This window comes from Narcine bancroftii, chromosome 9 (genome assembly GCF_036971445.1).
Source record: "Narcine bancroftii isolate sNarBan1 chromosome 9, sNarBan1.hap1, whole genome shotgun sequence".
In the NCBI taxonomy this organism is placed as follows: domain Eukaryota; kingdom Metazoa; phylum Chordata; class Chondrichthyes; order Torpediniformes; family Narcinidae; genus Narcine; species Narcine bancroftii.
The window spans coordinates 76,906,073-76,927,103 of record NC_091477.1 but is presented as its reverse complement, the minus strand read 5'-3'; the positions used below and the strand labels follow the sequence as shown (position 1 = coordinate 76,927,103).

General features: G+C 40.7%; 1 protein-coding gene across 4 annotated transcripts in view; it reads right to left on the bottom strand.

The window, feature by feature from the left end:
- Window positions 1–21,031, bottom strand: part of LOC138742309 (rho guanine nucleotide exchange factor 9-like) — a 45,125-nt gene that overhangs the window by 4,609 nt on the left and 19,485 nt on the right. For 3 of the 4 annotated variants that reach the window (XM_069896566.1, XM_069896565.1, XM_069896568.1), the window contains 4 exons: window positions 10,849–11,081; window positions 6,491–6,620; window positions 3,291–3,422; window positions 1–244 (listed from right to left, as the gene is read on the bottom strand). In XM_069896566.1, coding sequence (XP_069752667.1) covers window positions 1–244; window positions 3,291–3,422; window positions 6,491–6,620; window positions 10,849–11,081 — 739 coding nt within the window. The remainder of the gene's footprint in view (window positions 245–3,290; window positions 3,423–6,490; window positions 6,621–10,848; window positions 11,082–21,031) is intronic. The other variant, XM_069896567.1, reaches the window with a different exon arrangement.

The following is a 21,031-nucleotide window of genomic DNA, read 5'->3' as shown; positions in this document are numbered from 1 at the left end:
CTCCGAATTTAGAGCCTTCGGCGATCCTTCTCTCCTCCTCAAAGGCACGTAGCCATAATTGTTTGTCCTCAAGACTCTTTGCAAAGAAAAGTTTACACTGGTCTTCAAGCTTGCTTCTAAGTTTGAAAGCATTTTTGATTTTGCAGTCAAATTCCATGTCTATTCCATCAACCTCATCTATCACTGTGTAGTTGTCTAGGTTGATTCTTTCTTTGTAGTAAAGTGTGTTGCGACGTATCAGATCCTGTGAAATATGCCAATGAGATTACCAGTTATAGTTATTGACAAATTTTGCCAATTTTCAAATAATCAGGCGACAATTGGCTTGTATTTGTGCTGAAGCTCAAGTGGGAAGATTAAGCATCGTTTCTCTGGGTTATTGATCCGCAGTATCAATAGCTCCAAAGCCTGAGTGAGGAACGATAGGCTTTAATACACATTAGATTTCGGCTGGCCCAACTCCATGTGGTCGAATGAATGGATGGGGGCAGGAAGGTCGACCTTTATGGCCAGGTCACAAGGGGAGGGGTTACAGGGGATTGAGTCATCAGTGGGCTGGCCAGCCACTTAAACACAGAGCAGCACCGAGCAGTATATACATAATCCCTGCAGTTAACTGGGGAGAAAAATGTGGGAAGAGCAGGAGAGTTCACATATTGTATCTCATTTACTGATGGGGCACATTGAAGCTTTTCGACTCAATATTGATATCTACAAATTCAGGTAGCTTGCTCAGTCTATACCATTCTTCCATCTGTCATATTAATTCAGCTTGTTTCTTTTTTCTTCCTTTTATTTCTTTCTCTGCAAGTAAAGGATATGCCCTGCCTGGCTTGCTGGACATCCTCTGTGTCTGCAATTTTACAATACCTACTTTAAAAAAAAGGTTCTTTTGTCTATATTCTTACCTTATAACAGCTCCTGTTCACAAATTGATCAGATAAACTTTGTTAACAGTCTTATGTCACTGTCACCCCATTTCCATATTGATGATACCCTCACTCATTCTCCACTCTTCTTACAGCTTTACAATGAAGAAGACTTTGATGAAAACAAGATTAAAGGGATGGATTTAATTTTGGTATTTAGGAAAATAAGCTTCACCAGAGCAGATTGACTCAGTCATACAACACAGACACTCTCCACCCACTGATTCCAAGCCAACCACCAACAAGCCATTTACCTCAATCCAACAGAATCATTGAATCTCACAGAACTGAAACAGGCCCACCACATCCATGTTGACCTCTGGTCACCCATCCTTATTAATTCATATCTTCCAGCACTTAATCCATAAACCTCCGTGCCATGGTAATTTGTGCCCTTGTTAAATGCTGTCAGTGATTTTGCTTCCATCAGTCTTCCAGACAGTTTTTTCCATTCTCTGGTTGAGATGTGTCCTGCTCACATCCACACTAAGTCTCTTACCCTCAATCTATATCTTTCAATTTATTCACCTCCGACAAAAGGCATAGGTTAGTGCGATGCTTTTACTGCGCCCATCACTGGGTTCGAATCTGGCGCTGTCTGTAAGGAGTTTGCACATTAACTTCTTGTTTGTGTGGATGCTCTGGTTTCCTCCCATCCTCCAAAATGTATGTGGGTGTCAGTTAATTGGATGTAATCGGGCAGCACGTGCTTTAAATGGTGAGAATCGACTTCTACCATGTTGTAAATATAATTCAAATTTAAAAAGGGAAAAGTTCCCGGCAGTAAAGCCAATAGAGTTTTATACTGTATATCTCAATCCTGTCTGTCGTTAACCTCCCCTGTTCCAGGGAAATCCAGCCTCTCCAGTCTCTCCTCATATTGAAAATGTTCCATCCTGGGGTTTCCTCAGAACCCGCTCCAGTGTTATCACCTCATTTAAATAATGCGACTACCAGAAATGCGCACAGCACCTCCATCTGAGGTCTGATCAATGTTTTATAGAATTGGAGCATAGCCTCCCTGCTTCTGCAATTGGTGCCATGACTGATGAAGGCCAATTCCCTTTGCACCTTTCAAACTATGATACCAACCAGCACTGTCACCTTCCGGGATCTTTGGACTTTCATACCAAGGTCCCTCTGTTCTTCAATATTCTTCATTCATGGTGTATATCCTAGCCCCATTAACACTTCCAAAATGTATCACCTCACAAATATCAGGATTAACCATCATCTGCCAAATTATTTGGAGCACTTGCTTTTGTTGGTCAAGACACTTAAGTACAAGAGTTGTGATAACATGCTTTGCCTGTACAAGATGTTAAGGCCATATCCATGTGTAGTTCTGGTTGCCTTGATGTACAAAAATGTCTTTAAATGGGAAAGGTTGCAAAAGGGATTCACAGGATGTTACTTGAATTGAAGGGCTCAAGTCAATGGTTCTCAACCTTTTTCTTTCCACTCACATGCCACCTTCAGTAATCTCTTACTCACCACATCCTCTGGTGATCTATGGAGAGACTGGATACATCAGGACATTTTTTCCAAGGGAGTGTAGGAGGCTGAGGTATACAAAATCATGAAGGGCAGAGAAGGTGAATAAATAGTCTTTTCCCTAGGTTGGGTCTAAAAAATTTAGGGCATAGGTTTAAGGCAGAGCTTCCCAACCTTTTTTTTTCACTCACATACCATCTGTGGGAGGCAAGTCAATTTAAAGTGTTATGTGAGTGGAAAAATAAGATTGAGAACTATTTGTATAACTTAAGAGGGGAGGGAGTAAAGGAGACCCGAGGGGCTATTTTTTCACAAAGAGGGTAGCAAGTAATAGAACAAACTGCAAAGAAGCTGTAGAGGGTCTAATTATGCTATTTAAAGGGAATTTGGGCAGGCATGTGGGTATGGACCAATGTAGGCAAAAAGGGGCAGCTCTGATCAGCCACTTGGGCAGCATGGATGTTGGGCCAAAGGACCTGTTTCAACATTGTATAGCTCTATGACTTTACCATCTTTTGACTCAGTAAAGGAACTGAGAATAGAAGAGTCAAAGAAGCTGAGAAGGAGGCAGGGAAAGTGCAGTATTGAGGAAGGCCTTGACCATGGACATTTGTGTAAGGAACATCCAACATTTGTGTTCTCAATAAGGATGGAGACAATATTTTAAAGCAAAGAGGGAATGGAAATGTCACCTCCTCTACTTTTTTATCATTAATATTTCCAGCCAGCATCCAAAAGCATAATCAAAAGATCTCTTATTCAACTAAAAGTTTTTTAAAAAATCTTTGTGTTAGTACTCTGTTAGGACGAAAGTTTTAAGCCAGCTATTCAAAATGTTAACATCTTAATCTTTAGCTGAGATTTTACCTTTTTGCATAAAATCATCTGATGGTCAAAGAGGGAAGCCACAAAATTCTTTGCCCTGGTACCTCGTTCACTAATCAGAATGAGGTCACCACGATGAACCAGTTGTGTGCTGAGCTCAGTTAGATCGTCACCCTGAGAATGTAAACATTGCATAGCACCAGGTCTGTTATCACTTTATATTATTATTTATATTATTTATATATTGTATTCCTTGGCCTAGGAGATGGAACAAAAGATGGCTGCAGGCATTTGACCATTGCGAACACCTGTGGTAGGTGTTGAGTGGGATGAATGTTTAATGTGTTCACATTCCCTTCAATGTCATTTGGCGCAATTACTTTCAGCAGATTAACTCCTCTGCACCACCATGATGTGGAAAAGAATTCAGTCAGATCCCCATCAACCATGTCAATGGCACCTCAACCAATATTAAGTGGTACTTAAAGAAGTCGTGAGGGAATTAGATTCCTCAGTGTCCATTCTGTATTAAGACAACAGCAAGCTGAAAAGCTCTAACACTGAGAGCAATAGATAGTGTAGTTAGGTAGATGGACTCCCCCAGTGAAACAGGTATCAAAGATAAGAAGTTTAAGATAAAACTGTTTTGAAGTGGATCTGAGGAGAATTATTTTCATAGTCAGTGATTGATATCTGGGACGCACTGTGAGGTGGCATGAGATTCCATCCCTATGTTGGAGAGGCATTTAGACAGGCACATGAATAGGGAAGGGATAGCAAATACAGTGTTAATGTGAACACACAAGATCAGCACAGATGTGGTGGGCCAAAGAACCTATTTCTAAGACATGACTCTAATTTTAGGTGAACCTTTTTTAAGAATCCTTTGTGCTTAAAGCGCACCTGGTAGTCTGAGAAGTCATGGTGGTAAATAAGAAAGCCTGCAGATGGAAAACTGGAGCAACACACAAAATACTGAAGGTATTCAGCAGGCCGTGCAGCATCATGAATTGCCTTCTGTGGGGGCTGCCTGACCTGCTGAGTTCCTCCAGCATTTTGTGTGTTGCCACAGAAATGATGCTGTACTATTTGCAATATACAGACAGGGCGTGTGTTTTCTATTAGCCACGTAAGGTGAGTATTTTCAGCTGGAAGAGAGGAAAGAAAGTGCTGTGCTGAATATGTCAGCCATAGCAGATAATTTCACTGATCATAAATAAGGCAAGGAACAGTAAATCCTCCGCTGATCAAAGATCTGCTGGGAAATTGATATAAACTGAAGGAGGAATTTGGCAAGCAGTTGGCCAGGGATTATGGGTTTTATTTAACAATAAAATGGGAACGAGAAGAAGCTGGCTCACAAAAGCTAATCATTTGATTAATCTTGAGGGAGAATTTTATCACTGTAGGTATTACTGAGTCATTCAGAATAGGAGCAAGTCCTTTAACACACCACATCTCTGCAGACTTATCTAAAATCCTAATTTTCCACATTTCATCCATTGGCATCTATATTTTGGTAATTGAGGCAACTGCCTCGATGCTTCTTAACTGGTGTGAGAGTTTCCACCTCTACGACCTCCGCGGGCAGCCAGTTTCAGATTCCAACCACTCTCTGTGCAAAAAAAAAATCCCTTGTAACTTCTTAGATTCCTTCATCAAATGAAAAAAAAAATCTTCCACCTTATCTGCCACACTCATAATTTTCTATACCTCTATCTGCTTGAGAGAAAACAAATCGGTCTCCCAAATGCCCTTATCCAAGTAATATTGCCTCTGCATAAGCACATCTTCCTACACAGGGCAGGGATCAGAAATGCACACAATATTCCAGGTGTGATCTAACCCTGGGTTTATAAAGTTATAACATGATGTTCCTTCTCTTACTTTCTATTGATGAGGGTAAGCATCCCATGAACCTTCTTCACCACCCTATCTACCAATGCTGCCACTTTCAGGGATATGTTCTTCAACACTCCCTCTGGCCCTACTGTGTAAGATTATTTTCATTCGACCTTCCAATATACAGCAGTTCAGCACATAATCAAGATCAAATTCCATCTGCCAAGCTCTGCCAACTTTCTAGCTAATCAATATCATTCTGACAATCTACTTTGCAGGCTGCAGCACCACAATTCATTAGCAAATTTATGAATCAAACCAACAAGTAGTTAATTTATATCACAACGAATCAAGGACCCTGGAGCCCATCCTTGTGGGACTTCACTAGCCACAACCTTCAATCAGGAAAACACCTTTCTAGAAACATATGCTGCACCTTATTATCAAACTAATTTTGGAGTCAGTTTATGCTCTGGGCTAGCTGACCATGCAAGACCTTGTAAGAAATTCTACTCTCATCAGTTTAGTTATTTCTTCAGAAAATAGAAATTAGTGAGACAGGATTTCCCTTGAATAAAGTCATCACTAAAGAAGTTCCTGCCTTCCCGAGTGTAAATAAATCCTGTTGTTTGGAATTTTTCCCAATACCGCGGAGGCAACATGTAACCAAAAACTGCTTAAATGTCTATAAAACAGTGTCTCATTAATTGCACTTGATAAAATGCCTCTTTGTGATATGCCGTGATCTTTGGCTTGGAGCTCATCCACTGGCTTAGGGCAACATGTGGCATGGGAACTCAATCAAGACAAGGTGAAGGGATGGGGAGAGAGTGGGAGAGAGAAGTGTGGTAGAAAGAGAGATAGATGAAAGATGGGAGAGAAATGGTGGGAGAGAGAGAGAGAGGCAGCAATCACTGTTCTTAACTAAAGGCAATAATTAATTTTAAAAAAAATTTAGACATACAACATGGTAACAGGCCATTTCGGCCTACATGCCTGTGCCACCCAATTTACACCCCATTAACCTACAACCCCTGGTACGTTTCAAATGGTGGGAGGAACTGGAGACCCCAGGAAGAACCCTCACAGACATGGGGAGAATGTCCAAACTCCTTACAGACAGTGCGGGATTCAAACCCCAGTCCCGATCGCTGGTGCAGTAAAGGCGTTGCACTAACCGCTACACCAACCTTGCCACCCATATAATCAACATACCATCAGAAATCTTTTCTTTGTACATAACAGTTCTTTAAGGTGGGTCTAGCCCAGTGCCATGATGGTTTAGTGACCCTTAATTATGTCCAATCAATTTCTATGCTTAACAAATTTAAATGCTATCTTAATATAATGAGTCATAAAGAGTGGGCACAGCCAAATAGCTTTGAATTCTGCATTTTTACCTTCCAATTTATAAGTGAATTCTGAAACTTCAATAATTTAGTTTCATGCTCTTCCTCTCCTGACTCAGCATTGATTGCGTCAAGTGTTTTCCTCATGGAGATCACAGCTTCTTCTACATTTGCATAATCCCTCAGTGAATGAAAAAGAGAGTTTATAAGCTCATTGCCAACTATTTCAGAAAAATTACCTCATGAGGCAAGATGTAGACATTGTACCATCTCTTTTGTACATTCACAGAATCCAATTTGGTTGGTTTGCAGGTGCATGTAGACCAGACTGGGAAATGATGGTTGATTTTGTTCCCTTAAGGACATCGGTGGTTGTGATTTACCACAATCCAGTTGTTCTTGGCCATCATTGTTAATACTTTTCTATGCCACATTTTTTTTAAAAAAGTATTTAAGTGAAGGGAGATTTTGTAAAAGATCAGGAATTGAGGGCCTGATCTACTTCAGGCCTCAAGTTCATTAAAGTTCATGTAAGAAGGTACGGTGATAAAGTTTGAACACTGGGATACATCAGCCATTCTTTGAGAGGACAATTGGCCTATTCCTGTCATCTTCTTGCATTCTTATGACTTTTGGCTTGAAATTCTCCGATGTTATGATGGGATTTGATCAAAATCATTAGTTCAGTCCTTCTCATAATAATCTCATAACTGAGAAATTTTGCTGCCATGGTTTATTTATTTCCCAGGTTTTATTTTCTCCTGACTCACAAAAGCAAATCAGGGCAGATCCACTCTTCCTTTGTGTTAGGTGAGTAGGTCTTCATCTCACCTCCTGGGGGATTGTAAACTCCATCAGAGTTTCCTTCCGTTAATGGTTTTATTTGTGAGGCCGCAGGAAGTAAAATCAAGCTGGTTTTACAACAGGTAATGTTGTAATTTCCTCCTCCATTTAAATAAAAGAGCAGATATATTTGATTTTCCCTTGCCTTTCTTTGAGACTCACTGTGGCAGAACAATATAGGAGATGTCTTGATGTAGAGCCACAGAGTTTACAACATGAAAATAGGGCCTTCAGCTCAACTTGTCCAGGCTAGCCAAGTTATTTATTTGAACTGATCTCATTTACCTGCGATTGGTCATATCGTTGTAAAGCTTTCCTATTGTTCTTGTCGAAATTACTTTGAGCCATAATAAACCTAAACTCCAGGGAGCAAAGTCTCAGCTTATCCAACTCAAGCCTGTCAGTCTCAGTAAGGTCCTCTGAATGTTTTGTGCATCCTTTCCAGCTTAATGATATATTTCCTACAGCTGGGAGACCAGAACTGTGCATAAAAGTCCAAGTGCAGTCTCACCAATGTCTTACACCAATGTCTTACACAGAAGTCCCTGCTCCTGTGCTGAGTACTCTGACCAATGAAGTCAAGCATACTGCAGTGATGGCTGGCCCCTCCTTTGGCTCTGCCCCCACTACCCCAATATAAACCCTGATTTTCTCGCCTTACCTCAGATTCATCTGAGGACTATTGTATATACCGGCCATTGATTGTAAGCTATTAAAATCGTGTTTGTACTCCTCTCAAATCTCTTGAGTGTGATCAGTCGTGTTACACATACCAAATGCATTCTTCACTTTTCTGTCCATCTTGATCACCACCTTTAGTGAACTATGCACCTGAACTCCAAGACCTCTATCTGTTCTCCAGGGCCCTGTGATTTAGGTATGAGCCCTGTTCTGGTTTGACAATAAATGCAAAATTTCACACTTGTCTGAATTATATTCTAACTCCCACTCCTTATATTTTCCTGCCTGCATATACGGCACTCGTACAGGTCACGCCATTGCAGTGTTTGGTGTCTGGTTCGTTTGTAAATCATCTGTATAAGAAGTTGACTGTCTCATTTGACTGGTGCTGGGGTCAGAGGTAGCAATGTTTTTATCCAGCTAACCTAGGGGATTACACTTTGCAATCCATCTACCCATTGGTTACAGTACACAGCTCCTAATCTTCATCAGATCCCCATTACTGATAATGGCAACTGGTCCCTCACTGTGGATCAGTTGATCTGCTCCTCACTGCCCTTCAACCTGCTGTAATCTCCCCCGTCACTTTCCCACCAATCTTCAAGTCTAGTCATAACCCCATCTTCTAATACTAGCCAGATGGCTCCAATTCTGATCACTGACTTTCCTTGCCATTGCCATACCTCTCTTAACCAACTGTACTCACCTCATTCATCCTCATTTCATTCATCTGATTAGAAACAGTAAGATCATATACATATTCATATTTTTTGTAGTACAAACTGCATGGGGCATCATGTCTTCTGAACTTTGCAATAAGTGCACACACACAAGATCTTTGTTGACCCAACATGCACCAACAAGCAAATGCTCTTAAATAGACACCAATCAACCTGTAGTATTAAATACTACCTATTTAGATTTTAAAGGGCAACAGACTGACTGGACTATTAATAATATAGTGCAAAGACTTGATTCCAGCTTATTGTCAAGAGATCCCCACTTGCTTTGGAACACATATAATCAAGGAACACATTGGACAGTCAAAAATATCCAGATCTGGATATTCGCTCCTTACAAATGCTATACAAAGATTTAATCCAACAAAAGAAAATCCAGAAATGTTGTTACCATTACTGAATTTCCCACTATCAATATCCTGGAGGTTACTATTGACCAGGAACTGAAACAGGGTCACCATGCGGCTACAAAGGTAGGTCAGAGGTGAGGAATCCTGCAGCGAGTAACTAATTTCCTATCTCCTCAAAGTCTGTCCACCATCCACAAGGCTCAAGTCAGGAGTGTGGGGGAATACTCTCTACTTCATGAAAGACAAAAGTTTTGAAAACGCTGTGATTGTAGTAAAAACACACAGAAATGGTGGAGGAACTCAGCCGGTATCGCAGCACCCATAGAAGGCAGAGGTATGTAATTAACGTTTTGAGCCTCCTTGCCTTGACGAGCGCAGCATCAACAACACTCAAGCAGCACATCACCATACAGGGCATAGGCACCCAATCTGCAAACATTCATTCACTCCACCACCAATACACAGAAGTAGCAATTTGTACCATTCACAGAATGCACTGCAGCAACTCGCCAAAAGTCCTTAGACAGCACATTCCAAAGCCACCACTTCTACCAGCTGGAAGGACAAGGACAACAAAAACATGGGAACCCTTTCAGCTGGAAGTTGCCCTCCAAGCCATATTCCATCCTGACTTGGAAATATGTTGTCATTCTTTCACCAGCTCTAGGTCAAAATCCTGGAACGACCAGCCCAAAAACATTCTGCAAATAGCCATACCTCAAGGACTGCAGTGGTTCAAGCGGTAGCTCATCACCACCTTCTCAAGGGCAATTAGGAATGGCAATTAAATGCTGGCTCAGCCTATGACACCCACAGCCCTTGAATAGACCTGATAGAATAGACCTGAAGAAATGAGTTCTTCCAGCATTTTGGTGTGTTCCAGTTTTCCTGCAACTGCAATCTCTCTTATTTCTCTGAAGTGTCTTCTTATCAACTCAGTGGAAATCATTAACTCAGCAAACAGGGTATACACTTGGTAAATCTTTACAACTGTCTGGAAATCTATGCCCATTGCTTCCTAATATATCCTGTAGATAGCGATTACAATTATTGACAAATTGCGTCCATATTATTTATCAAGACTACTGGCTATTCCCACCTGAGCCACTTCGCCAAGTACAAAGCACCCAGCCTTTTCCCTGGCCAGCACAATGACATTCTTGGTCTGGATGCCTGGAGCAACTTTAAACTGTCCTGCACTTTTTCTGGTGATTAACTGGGTCGATTGCTCCAAATCACTGAATTTGGAAGGTTGCTATGAGGCAAAGAACAGTGTGGCAGAATGGTCTCTTCTCCCTGCTCCCTTCAAGCAGAAGGTACAGAAAACTGGTCTATCACCTCTAGTATTTTCCAAGAGCTCTCCAGATCTTGAATCTCCTCAAACTACCTGAACCACAAACCCCTGTAGGACCACCAAATGATCTGTCTGCAATATTGAAACATCACTGATTTGAACCAACTGCAACTATGAATATTTATGTATTTTATAGGTCTCTGTTTCAATCTTGTGGTCGATTATGGTAATTTAATTTATATTATTTTTGCTGGTACATCTTGCATTCTAACACTTGGCTACATCAAGAAAGTATTTCAGTATATGACAGTAAATTCTCTTATCACATCATGGATCATAAAATATTGTTTGCAGATTTAATTGGAATGATGAACTAAGTAGTTAAGGAAACTACTTTGGATAATATATGCATTTGATTTTATATCTTCTTTCTATATTTCACACCTTCAGGTATTGATAATTATTCTCATTCCGATGCTTATGATCTGATTTAATACTTACGGGTGGAAAGGTAGGGTGGATTTGTGAAGCTCCTTCAGCAATAATGGATATTTACAGATCCTCTGCACTGGCATAATGAGAAACCCATCCAGTGGGAGATTGATCATCTGTTGGTGCATTCGACAGACCTCAAAAAAGTAAGCATATTTTTCCACCATTATGAGTTTAGTCCATTCTTCAAGAGCATTGATGTGGTTTCTGCAATATTCAGCATACATCATGAAACCTTTCTTCTGCAAGAAGGAGAGAGTGAAAAGTTTAAGTTTTTAAATTTAATTATTTTTAATTTTTAAAAAAATTAGACGTACAGCAGAGTAACAGGGCCATTTCTGCCCATGAGTCTGTGCCAACCAATTTGCATCCCATTAAGCTACACCCCCAGTACACTTTTGCACAGTGGGAGGAAACCCACACAGACACAGGGAGAACGTACAAACTCCTTACAGACAGCGTGGGATTTAAACCCTGATCGCTGCCGCTGTCAAGGTGCTGCACTAACCACTATGCCCACCATGTTGGTGAAACCCCGATGAAATAGAAGTGAGCAAACCTGGTAGATAGCTCTCAGTCTCAGAGCTAAAAGAACATAGCTCATAAGAGATTAAAACAGTTTGCATTTCTGGAAATATGACTGAAGATGAGGCATAATGAACAATGTGGACTCAAATCCAGAGCAGACAACAATCTCCAAGATAAAGGTGCACCTTTTAACTTGGAGAAGAAAGTGATGATGGGAGGGATTTGTGAAAGGAAGGTCAAAGCTTGGCTTGGAGGAGATGGAGGCACAGAAATGTAAAGGTGCTATGAAGGAGGAATGGAATACAGAAGTGAGTTGGAGGAACGATCAGATGGGAATGAAGGAGTGAAATTGCAAATTTATTTTTTTTAAATTAAGTTTGCGGATTCATCCTTCATGGGTGGCACCAACCCTAGTTGGTCTAGTAAGTGAAAGCCTCACTTTTTAAGGTTGTATCAATTAACCAAGGACAAGAATTGTGTGCAGGTTGAGAATGGTAGCTTTCCCACCCTTCAGGACACAAATGATGCATGTGTGCGTGTGTGTGTGTGTGTGTGTGTGTGTGTGTGTGTGTGTGTGTGTGTGTGTTTGTGTCTGTGTGTGTGGGTGGGTGTGTGTGTGTGTGTGTGAGTGTGTATGTGTCTGTGTGTGTGTGTCTGTGTGTGCACGTGTGTGTGTGCGTGCGTGTGTGTGCGTGTGTGTGTGTGAGTGTGAGTGTGTGTGTGTGTGCATGTGTGTGCGTGTGTGTGTGTGTGTGTGTGTGAGTGTGTGTGCGTGCGTGCGCGTGCGTGTGTGTGTAGTAACCTATGACCATGTCCTCCTTTGAAATGGCCACCCTACTTTTCCAACTGTACTCTAGGTGAAAATTATTTTCTTCAGATCTAGCATAATCTAATAGCTTCATAGACAAGCATATTTCAGAAATGCTAATTTTATTTCCCAATATTATTTAAGGATTCAAATGTTTTAACTACCATGCTTGAAGTTAAACCCACACACCTCAGAATTGCAGTCTTGGATTTTTCATGACTGGTCTATGTTCAGATGCAATACAGTTGTGTAAACATAAATAGGATGGTAACATATTTAAAAAAAAATGGCACATAGGCATTTGAATTGGAAGGTGACAGAGAATAGTGCAGTAAGTACTGGAAGGGTCAATTCTACAAGTAACAAAGGCATGGATGGAAGTGAGACTGAGTTGGACAGCGAGATGGAAGTCAAAGTTCATGATGATTCAATATCTTACTTCCAAATTATGTTTTGGCCTGGACTAGGTGGCGCGGGATTACAAAGACACTGTAAATCATGACCAAAATGCAAATGGCAATTTAAAAAAGTCTTCTACCACATTTCAGGGAGTTAAAACTGGCAAGTCAAGCATAAATATGACTGGTGCAGATTGCATTTGAAGTATCACAGGCTCAATGATTACTGTATGAGATATTACAAGGTGAGAAAAGTCTTGTTAAGAAGGTCAAGAGGGCTCAGTAGGACAATGGATGGGCTGATGTTACTCCACTAACTGCATCTGGCTGCATTTAAGAAAGGCTATAGCTCTCACCAAAGAACGTTTCATTGTTAGGCTATCCAATAGCATGGGTCAACTGAACCAGATGACTATTTCTGTGTTGTGTAAACTCTGTGCCCAGACTTTATAACCCAGCCCCATAGGGTGAGTACTAGTGGCAATTAATAAAACACTCCTTGGCATTTGTGAGGCACACAATTGATGAAAAGGCCAAACAGCAGAAGAATAATGCTGACCAATCTGATTTCTCCTAATGATGCATCCATTTCAGAATCAATTACATCTTTTGGGCTGGGATCATTGAAAAAGTATGCATGATGTTTCGTTGTTCAAGTTGGATTGCAAAATGATACAGGAGAAACATCATCGCCTCACAGTCTTGAATGAGAACCATGCTCGAAGGAAAGATGGAAGTGGCATTAATTCAATACTCTTGTTTCTCATTTCAATGTCCTGGAAATGGATCCTATTTTATTCTGCTTATTTCTACATGTTTACAAGCAATAACAGTTAAAATGATTATGAAATGGACGTTGAAGACTAAGACATTGGACACAAAAAGCCCTGTGCTAAACAAACTATTTATTTCCTTGCTTACTGCATGGTTTATGAGTTGTGTCTATTTTCTCCATGGAACTGTGTGATTTGATGGATAGCACATGTGGATGCCCAGAGTTTAAGAAAACAAAAGTAAAATGCTATATTACTCCTGTGCCACTGTTCACATACATGCATAGGGTAGATTTAAACACCTCTTTACTGTGAACCCCGAAAAGCACGTTAAAGCCAATCCAAATCTGTAAAATCCTGTAATTGGTTTACAGCAATTGCAACAAATGAACAGAATGTGAGGTGTTCAAAATCCATGTTGCAGCCCAGTCACGATTTTGCTCCTCAGCCTTGGCATATGGCGTAGAGCTCCAGGAAATAGCCAATTAATTCTTTTCAACTGAAATCTTTATCAAATAGTAAACAACAAATATAGAAACAGACAGCTGAGTTCTACTGATTGTTCAATTTAGCTGAGGATGTGAAAGGTATAAACAAGCACATGGTGTAACCTGCTATATTCAATGATCCTCCGCATTAGAACTTAAGGATAATTTGAGTATTTGCAAGTCTTTAGTGGCATGGCATTTAAATTCCCTTAGGTTATGCAAATTGGAAAAAAATAACTGTAATGGAATTTCCTTGTGCTAGTCTTGATGTAAGAACTCCCCAGACCTACTCAATCCACTGCAACAAAAAAAATCCACTTTTAACATTTGTGCTGAAGAACAGGGAAAGCCATTCCCTCACAAACAATGGGTGAAAAATCTTTGAATACATTATATCATCAGCTCCCCTTTTAGTAAAATGGGATTATCACTGTAAGGGATAGCATAGTCAGGAGGAACGGAATGGTCACAGTTAACATTTCACACAAGCACCATCACAAATCACAGCCCAGCAAAAATTTAATACATTGAATGAACTGAGGGAAGGTGTGTCAGAGTCTGTTCCAGATTCAATACATTTTCAAAGACACTGTGATTTTGCAAGGGTGAACCGTTCTGACTGCTGAAGAGAAAGCAGCTTTTTTTTTAAACTTTATTTATTCATTCAAAATGCAGATAATAAGTAACACATATAACAATAAACAAAGCATGAATGTTATATTTTATATATATAGAAAAAAAGAAAGAAAAAAAAGGAAAGAAACCCTCCCCCCCCCTTTCAGCCAACTCTCCTAAGGAGAGCCATAAAGAAAAGAGAAAAAAGAAAAGTAAAGAATACATATTAAAATCTAGTCAATATAAATCAAAATGTAAATATTCTGAATATAACAACCACCTATTAATAAAAAAACTATAGTTATCCGTGAAACATATGTAATTTTTTCCATCATTAAACAATATTTCATCTCATTATGCCATCTATTAATATCAATCATATTTGTATCTTTCCACGTACCAGTAATACATTTTTTTGCACAGATAGCGCTAAATACACAAAAGCAAAATGAAGTTTATCTAGTTCCAAACCGCATGAAAAAAAATTCCAAAAGTGTTACCACATCTAAAACACAAATCTGATTCCTAAAGACCATATGTTTTCAATTTTTCAGGTGTTAAATATAATTGATATAAAAAATTATAATTAATCATCGCATAATGTGCATTTATCAGTCTAGTTACACTATCATAACAAATATCTGACCAATCATCCTCGGAAAAAATAAAACCAATATCAACTTCCCATTTACCTTTAGATTTATCCCAACCCTTTTTATCCATACCATCCTGTAATATTTGATACATAACTAAAATATAACCCTTCTCTGGCACGCTCATAAGAAAAGTCTCAAATGTAATAATTTCAGGTAAAATCATATCTCTACCAAACACATGTTTTACCAAAGATCGAACTTGATAAAAATACGCATACGCTTAATCGGACTGTTTAAACCCCAAACATTAAAAGTAGCAAACTTCAACTTTGACATATCTACTAATATTACTAAAAACTAATAATATCAATATATAAAGACTCAAATCAACCTAAATAGGCCCTCCAATAGGAGAAAAAGAAACCACAAATTAAAGTCTAAATAAAATGAAAATAAAAAAAAGATAAAAGGAAAAAGAAACCCTCCCCCCCCAAAAAAAAGTACTAAAAGGTAGTAATCCCTAAACAAAACTTGGGTGTGGATCACCCACCAGTGACTGATGGCTAGTAGAGCATAGAGCAAATTTCTCCCTCCCCAGCTAAAGGGTAACAACAAGATATCATAATGACATATAAAAAAATAAAAATAAAAAAGTTCTTCTATTCATCCAAGAGATTCCAGACTCGACGACCCCATTTCAAGGCAACAGACTCTTTCCATTCCATTTCTCCGATTTCTGCCGTTTCTTCCATTTCCAGAACAACCAGATTTTTCTTTAGGAAACAATGGTGGGCTACGTCTTTGTCCTCTTACATCTGGCAACGAATCAGCAAAACTCATTGCTTCACGCTCATTCTCAAAAAACCAAGATTGAAAGTCTCCACAAAACACCTTCAACACTGCCGGATAGCGAAAAGTAGACTTATAACCTTTACACCACAAAACTTCTTTAACTGGATTAAATCGACACCGACGCTGAATAACCTCTTGACTCAAATCAGGATAGAAAAAAACTCTACTATTCTGAATCATTAACGGGGCTTGTCGTTGTCTCGCGTTTTGCTCTGCTAGACGAAGTATGGTTTCTCTGTCCAAATAATTCAAACATCGAATTATCATGGGTCTCGGTGGTTGACCAGACAGAGGTCTTTTTCTTAAGGCTCTATGAGCTCTTTCCAATATCAGACCTCCAGAGAAAAATTCCTGCCCCAGTATTTGTGGAATCCATTTGGTAAAGAAACGAAGAGGATCTTGTTCTTCCATACCTTCTGGCAAACCAACAATCTTCACATTATTCCTTCTACTTTGATTCTCCAAATAATCTACTTTCCTCTCTAACTCCCTCTCACGTTCTCGCAATTCTTTAACAGATATTTCCACCTCCAACACTTTTTCTGTATTAGAAGCCACTTGTTGACATTTCAAAAAAGCAGCCTGAATTTTTTTAAAATCTTCATAAGATGCTTCCACACTTATTTTAACTGTATCCAGTTCCAAACTGAGCCTCTGAGATATTTCATTCAGCATAGGCTGGATGAAAAGGCTTAGCTGTTTACATTGTAATTCAGAAAAGCTCTGCCCTGCTTTCTCTTGTGTAATGGCAGAACCAGGTAACTGCAGCTCCTGCTGCATCTCAACAACAGGCAGTTTAACAGTTTTACTGCGGGTCTGGACTCCCAGCGATGGCACACCGACTTCCTCAGGGTGCCGACACTGTTCTCCCCCCGCAACCCGTTGTTGCTTCAAAAACTCACAAAAAAAACCAAAATATTCAGATTGGAGTATTTCCTGAGGTATTTCAAGCAATGGAGTCATCTTCTTGCGTGCCCCCTCCGTTAAAGTCGGCAGGCTGCCAGGATCGGGATCCACATCGGGGGCACACGCACCTTCCTCCTGAGAATGGGTAATTCCAACGATGTGATTCTCCTGGTGAGTAGTAGTCATTTTCTCAGCTCCCACAGGCAATCTCTGTGGTTTAGACTTGAAAGAAAGTAAACCTGAAGTTATAGCAGGCTGTTTAGGCCCTAAATCTTCAACTCTCCAAAAATGTAGTTTCTTCTGTACTTGAGGTTTAACCTTTTTACCATTAATGGCCATAACAATTCCTTGATACTTTAAACTAAGTTTTAAAAAATTTAAACCTGAAAACAAACAGTTAAAAACGGGTTCTTAAAGGTCTGGCCAGAGAGGTCGAGATTACACGTCTAGACTCTACTCCATCTTGCCACGCCCCCCCCCCCACCCCCCCCCCCCCCCGAGAAAGCAGCCTTTTGAAGCAGCTCTTGTGGCCAGATATTTTTGTGGAATTCAGAGCAAAGCATGCTCTGTGAATGACTGGGCCTTTTCGGTAGATTGACATCTGCAAGGAGGGTCTTTTGGGAAGCAAAGTGCTTCATTTTGATGGTGACTAACAGTGAAGGTCACTTGGAAAGACCAGTGCCACAGTCTTGGAGTCTTGCCTACAAAAGGACCAGGAGTGTTATGACCACAGCTCATGTGGATTGACATTTCTTCAAAGGGAATGCAAGGAGAAGTCAACTCCAGTCTTCCCATCAGTTCATCATTAATTCTAGGCATCAAATTTCAAAGCCCTACGCTTCAACACTGTATTTAAAAGACTGAACTTTGAAGTAACTTTCTAGATTTTGGCCTGGACTGTAATGGTTTGGTAATATCTCACACACACACACACACACACACACACACACACACACACACACACACACACACACACACACACACACACACACACACACACACACACACACACACACACACACACACACACACACACACACACACACACACACACACACATAATTAGACACCTGAGCGTAGCCTGGGATAGATTTAATGTTAAGGATAGTTCATTGGTTAAGACTATAGTTTAAGAGTTAGAAATAAAATTAGTGTTTGAAAATTAAACACTGTCTGGTTCATTGTCTATATTTGTTCTTTAAGCACGGTTTGTAACAGTTATCTAATAGGAATCAACTCACAAGACATCCTCACCAATTTTTCAAGGGTGGTTATGGGTGTAACATACTGATCCACATTCAGAATAAATGCACAACAAAAGTCAGAGAACAAGCCATTGGGCCAGGTTGTCCTGGGACCAGCCAATGACATGGCTGTTACCTCATCCTTTTTCAGGGATACAAATTTCACCTTAAGGCCTCACTTTACTAGTTCCAGTTAAATCTAATGAAAAACTGAATATGTCATGGAACAGGATCTTCTGCCCAACTCATCCAAGCTAACCACATTAGCATTCCAGATTGGCCACATTTCCTTTCATATGGTTTGTACCCCATACCCTTCTGAACCCCATGATGATCCAATTGTTCTGCTTGACAAGTCTTCTATAGGTACTCTTCTACCACTGCCTTTGGTTGTATGTCTTCTAAAGAATGGCATACATCTTCTCGGTGAAATAATAATATGCACTTACGTCCTTATCCACACGATATTTGGTTTAATGAATCACAAGTACATGGTACTTGTTTTACCTGTTGTAAATACAGACAGTCCTTGGGTTAAAAACATCTGATTTATGAACAACCTATAGTTACGAACTGACTATTCCTCCGGAAGGAGAATGACACCTACTTCTGGTTCGACCCAACCTCACTTTCTATTAGCTCACTTTCAGTGATATTGTAATATAGTACATTATTTAGCGTAATATAGGTATACGACTCATTGGAGTATAAGCAGGAGAAAAATTGATTCTCAGGCAGTCGGTGATGTGCATCCGCTGCTAGGCTATGACATATGCGACCTGGACAGCCCAGCAGAAGGGAGGTAGGGAGGGGAGGTGGGGGATGAGAAGAAGAATCAGCAAGGTGCACTATCGCAATTTCTCTGGAACAATCACAGCTTGTTGCGGGACCACCGTTTGGCCCCACAAAATGGTGGGGGGAGAGGGAGAGGAGGTGAGGGGAGGGAAGGGGGAGAGAGGGATGGAGGTTGGGTGAGGGGAGAGGAAGGGAAGGAAAGAGAGGGGGAGAGAGGGAAGGAGTGTGGGGAGAGAGGGAGTGAGGAAAAGAGGGATGGGGAGAGAGGGAGGGGGAGGGAGGGGAAGGAGCGAGTAGAGAGAGGGATGGAGGGGGTGAAAGAGGAGGAGGAGAAAGGAAGAGAGGGAGGAGGGGGAGAGAGGAAGGGAGGGGAGAGGGAGGGGGAGGGAGCGAAAGAGCTGGGAGCAAAATTTGGAATTTGAAATTGAAGGTACCTGCACTGTAGCCATCTCTCCATCATCTAACCATCATTTCTCCATCATCTTCTCCTGTAAGTGTTAACTTTTAATCACGTATGTAGTTATTTTTTTATTAATATGTACAGTACTGCATTATTTACCTGTATTGTCATTATGTTTAAGATGCTTTAGTGTATTTGGATGTGTTTTATATGCAAATAAAATTAAAATATATCTTCTTTGGCTTGGCTTCGCAGACGAAGATTTATGCAGGGCTATGTCCACGTCCGCTGCAGGCTTGTTTGTGGCTGACAAGTCCGATGCGGGACAGGCAGACATGGTTGCAGCGGTTGCAAGGGAAAATTGGTTGGTTGGGGTTGGGTTTTGGGTTTTTCCTCCTTTGTCTTTTGGGTTTTTCCTCCTTTGTCTTTTGTCAGTGAGGTGGGCTCTGCGGTCTTCTTCAAAGGAGGTTGCTGCCCGCCGAACTGTGAGGCGCCAAGATGCACGGTTTGAGGCGAGATCAGCCCACAGGCGGTGGTCAATGTGGCAAGCACCAAGAGATTTCTTTAGGCAGTCCTTGTACCTCTTCTTTGGTGCACCTCTGTCACGGTGTCACCTCTGTCAGAGCTCGCCATATAACACGATCTTGGGAAGGCGATGGTCCTCCATTCTGGAGACGTGACCTACCCAGCGCAGTCGGATCTTCATCAGCGTGGATTCTATGCTGTCGGCCTCTGCCATCTCGAGTACTTCGATGTTAGGGATGAAGTCGCTCCAATGAATGTTGAGGATGGAGCGGAGACAACGCTGGTGGAAGCGTTCTAGGAGCCGTAGGTGATGCCGGTAGAGGACCCATGATTCGGAGCCGAACAGGAGTGTGGGTATGACAACGGCTCTGTATACGCTAATCTTTGTGAGGTTTTTCAGTTGGTTGTTTTTCCAGACTCTTTTGTGTAGTCTTCCAAAGGCGATATTCTATATACTAAGACAATCATTTGACAACTGGCACTAAATACGTTCTGGCTCCAAGTTAAATACAAGTTCAGGTTATAGACAGACCTGGGTAACTGAACTCATATTTAACCCAGGGATTGTCTGTACATATCAATTCTAATAATACAATATAGCAGAACGAAATCAATTTTTAGTAATAAATCTAATGCTCAATTTGGTTATCTCTAATGTAAGTAATGTAATGTAATATAACGTAAAAAGGGAACAAGAAATATTACATCTCAAAGCAGGTTGTTTCTTGCAACACTTTACTATTTGACATGATTTAACTTTGAAAGAATTCATTTGGATTGGAAAGTGGGAGCCTACGCAGGTTGCATCATCTGTTATTTTCATTACATAGCCTTGGTGAGTCTCACACAGCGACATGCAGAGAAGCCCATGATGATGTCGGATGTGTGCATTGCCATTTCCAGGGGTGTGGATAATGCTCATGTAGCCCATGGATGAAGGATGCCCACACAATTCTTGTGAAATTGGTTCCAGTTCCAATTGAAGAAGACCTGTTTTGGGGTTTGGATCTTTACGTAAAGCAAGGAGGTTCAGCACCATAATCCTCCTCCAATCCACCAGCACTGCACAGCGTGTCACCAGCATGTGGCAATACCACTGCCAACAAGTATAAAACCTGGCCTCACTCCCAGCAATCTGAACCTCCAAGTGACCACTAACCTCTTGTCAAATACACCACCTTTGCAAAAATATCTAATCACCAAGTGACTGGCAGAAAGTTTCCACCCTTGCCTATCAATATCTTGTCTGATCTCCTCCTCATCA